We start from the raw sequence: 3,097 nt of genomic DNA, 5'->3' as shown, positions 1-3,097 counted from the left end.
AAATCACCTAAATCCACCTATGACCAGATTTAATAAATCTAGATTTGGCATTAAATCATAACATATATCTTGTTAAAAATACATATCAAACACCCCATTGAAAATAAAACTTTCAACCACCACATCAAAACAGCTTTCATATTTTTCTATTAGAATTGTATATAAGAGTTATAAACATTTAAAAGCATTACATATAAAATTAAGAAGCTTTTATCTTTAATGAAAGTTCCAATAGATGAGCTGGCCACATGAAATACATGTGAACTAATTGAATGATCATTGTTCCACATTACCAATCATTTTCGTTTTAGGATTCTCCATTTTAGCGCTGCTAACGCATTGGAGGCAGTTCAGAAAGAATCTTCTTCCGTGTCAAAGCTTCCTGCGTTTGGCTGCGCATCACAGATGGAGGGAGGAGGGATCATACATAGAACGGTTGAGGTGAACGGAATAAAGATGCATGTAGCAGAGAAGGGAGAGGGGCCGGTGGTTCTCTTCCTCCACGGTTTCCCGGAGCTCTGGTACTCCTGGCGCCACCAGATCCTCTCCCTCGCCGCCCGCGGTTACCGAGCCGTAGCCCCCGACCTCCGTGGCTATGGCGACACCGAAGCTCCGCCAGACATCGCAGCCTACTCCATCTTCCACATCGTCGGCGATATCGTCGCCCTTATCGACTCTCTCGGCGAAGGCCAGGTTTGACGACTTCCAAGGGCTGTTTAGCAAAAGATGACGTCTAAATTATTAGGATTTTAATCCAGCATAACTGTTTGGCAAATAAGTAGAACAAATCGAATAACTCTTCCTCTAAATCCATCAATTCCTGGGATTTAGTAATTCCGGGATTTGCGGCAGATATTCAAAAAATCCAAATTTATCAAATTTGAGGTTTTATTTTGTCCTAGCCTGCATTCAGATTAAATCCTGCTCTAAATTTGTTGCCGGACAGCCCCTAGAGCCCTTATCCATGAAATCATCTGAGAAATATGAACAGAGCAGAGATATCAAAATTTAATTTTTGGGTTTTATTGAAGGTGTTCGTGGTGGGGCATGATTGGGGAGCGCAGGTGGCTTGGAATCTCTGCGCTTTCCGGCCGGATAAGGTTAAGGCTCTCGTGAACCTTAGCGCGCCGTTCATGGAGCGGAATCCGGATGTGAAGCCGGTGGATGGCCTCCGTGCGGGATTCGGTGAAGATCTGTACATTTCTAGATTTCAGGTTTTCTGAACTTCCGCTTCTGCTTTATGGATCATCTGTACTTCTTGTGCTTCATTATTTCTACTTGGATGTTTTTGCTTTGTTGCCTTCCATATAATTAATTAGTTATAAGTGGCTAATTGATCGAGTAATCTTCTGTAATTAGTAACTGGGTGAAGCATTTTTTTTTCTTTTTTGGTTCTAAAAAATGCTGAACAAACCCAATCATAGATTAATTTTATTTTGGATGATAATCTTATAATTAATGATTATTTTTTCCATGCTAATCATTTCAATAATCATGAATGAATTTACCCCTCTATGATTCACTATTAACTTTCCAATCCCTTCCATCACGACCAGGAGCCTGGCAAAGTTGAAACACACTTTGCCCGAATCGACACACTATTACTCATGAAGATTTTGCTGACTTCCTTTAGTCCAAAGCCTTTGCTTATAGCGGATAATGGATCTTTGGGACGAAATAGTGAAGAAATCAGGTTGCCATCTTGGCTTTCTGAACATGATATCGACTATTTTGCAAGCAAATTTAGTAAGACGGGTTTTACAGGTGGAATCAACTATTACCGTAACTTAAACAGGTATTTTTATTATGTTCTCCATTGACTCAAACTCAAATCAATCTGCGTATTCTGAGCCAGTAGGACTGATCCTGTGATACAGGAACTGGGAACTGCTTGCACCTTGGACTGGGATTCAGATTACAGTGCCCACAAAGTTCATTACAGGGGATGAAGATTTGACCTACCATATGGCAGCAATGAAGGACTACATTGAAAAAGGAGGGTTTAAGAGAGGTGTTCCGTTGCTGGAGGATGTTATTATTATGAAAGGAATTGGGCATTTCATTAACCAGGAAAAGCCGGAAGAGATATCTGAACACATTTATAATTTCTTCAAGAAATTTTGATGGTTCTGATCAGTGATTTTTTGATGAGCTTTTGATGTTTTCTGAAGATGATGTGCTCACTAATGGTTTTCTGATCAAAACTGATTAGTGATTTAAGGTGTTTTAAGTTTGTAATAAATGATTAGCATGATTAAATATTCTATGCATTAATATGCTCAGATAAAGTTTGATTTTATTATTATTAATATTATTTTGATGTCTTGTGATGCAACAATTAGTGTTCGAATGATATAATGCAATCTCATTCTATGTGGACACGTCGGTTTTGTGATGACAATTTTTCACTATTATACTTTTATAATGGTAGTTTTAATTTATCATGGTTATTTTATTAGTTTATTGTTAGTAGATCATTAGGGATAGAAAAATATATTTATGGCTAGCTAAATATTATTAAGGATGCCAAATGATTAGTTGTAGACCAAAATTAATTGGGATCAATTTCATTTATTTATTAAATAAATCATTTTTATTAAAAAAATAACATAATTTAAATTATTTTGTGTAATTTAAAAAAAATGATTTTTTTTTTCATTATGTCAAATATAACATGCTAATTATGTTTTATTTAGATTAAACTATAAACCATATTGTCGCAGGTCGAAAAATTAGTGGCGGAAGAATAGTTATTTAATTTCTCAGTAATTCATGAAGATCCAAAACATACAAAGTCAAAAGAACAATAACAGAAGGAGATATAATGGAAAAAATCCTGTAAAGGAAAAAGTCAGGGGTCTAACCCAGTTAAAGTAATCTCATATGTAAGTGTAACTAAACAGGTCTAATACTTTTCTCTTAAATATGAGAAAACGAAATTACAAAACTGGTAATTACACATGTATAATAGGATTTTAGATATACTAGTCATAATTTGGCTACAAAAAATGTGGTTCTCGACTATGATAGCTATAGTTGAATACAAAGACCGTAATTGATAGCTGCAATAATTGCATATAGCCACAGTCATATTTGA

The 3,097-nt window shown here is 35.9% G+C and overlaps 1 protein-coding gene across 1 annotated transcript; it reads left to right on the top strand.

Annotated features, from left to right (window-relative positions):
* Positions 1 to 226: 226 nt before the first annotated feature.
* On the top strand, positions 227 to 2,238 carry LOC110022184 (epoxide hydrolase A-like). Its single transcript, XM_020721006.1, has 4 exons — positions 227 to 693; positions 1,032 to 1,214; positions 1,557 to 1,795; positions 1,878 to 2,238. Exons 1-4 carry the CDS (start codon positions 406 to 408, stop codon positions 2,122 to 2,124), a joined length of 957 nt encoding a protein of 318 aa, XP_020576665.1. The 5' UTR covers positions 227 to 405; the 3' UTR covers positions 2,125 to 2,238.
* The last annotated feature ends 859 nt before the right edge of the window (positions 2,239 to 3,097 follow it).

Source organism: Phalaenopsis equestris, unplaced genomic scaffold (genome assembly GCF_001263595.1).
Source record: "Phalaenopsis equestris unplaced genomic scaffold, ASM126359v1 Scaffold000174, whole genome shotgun sequence".
In the NCBI taxonomy this organism is placed as follows: domain Eukaryota; kingdom Viridiplantae; phylum Streptophyta; class Magnoliopsida; order Asparagales; family Orchidaceae; genus Phalaenopsis; species Phalaenopsis equestris.
Note: the sequence above shows the minus strand (reverse complement) of the source record. Positions and strands in the feature narration are given on the sequence as shown.

Bases quoted from the DNA above. Each gene is read 5' to 3' on its own strand.
- LOC110022184 (XM_020721006.1), top strand. From the start codon at position 406: ATGGAGGGAGGAGGGATCATACATAGAACGGTTGAGGTGAACGGAATA. The intron at 1,215-1,556 runs GTTTTCTGAACT...CATCACGACCAG, and splicing joins TGTACATTTCTAGATTTCAG to GAGCCTGGCAAAGTTGAAAC. The intron at 1,796-1,877 runs GTATTTTTATTA...CCTGTGATACAG, and splicing joins TATTACCGTAACTTAAACAG to GAACTGGGAACTGCTTGCAC.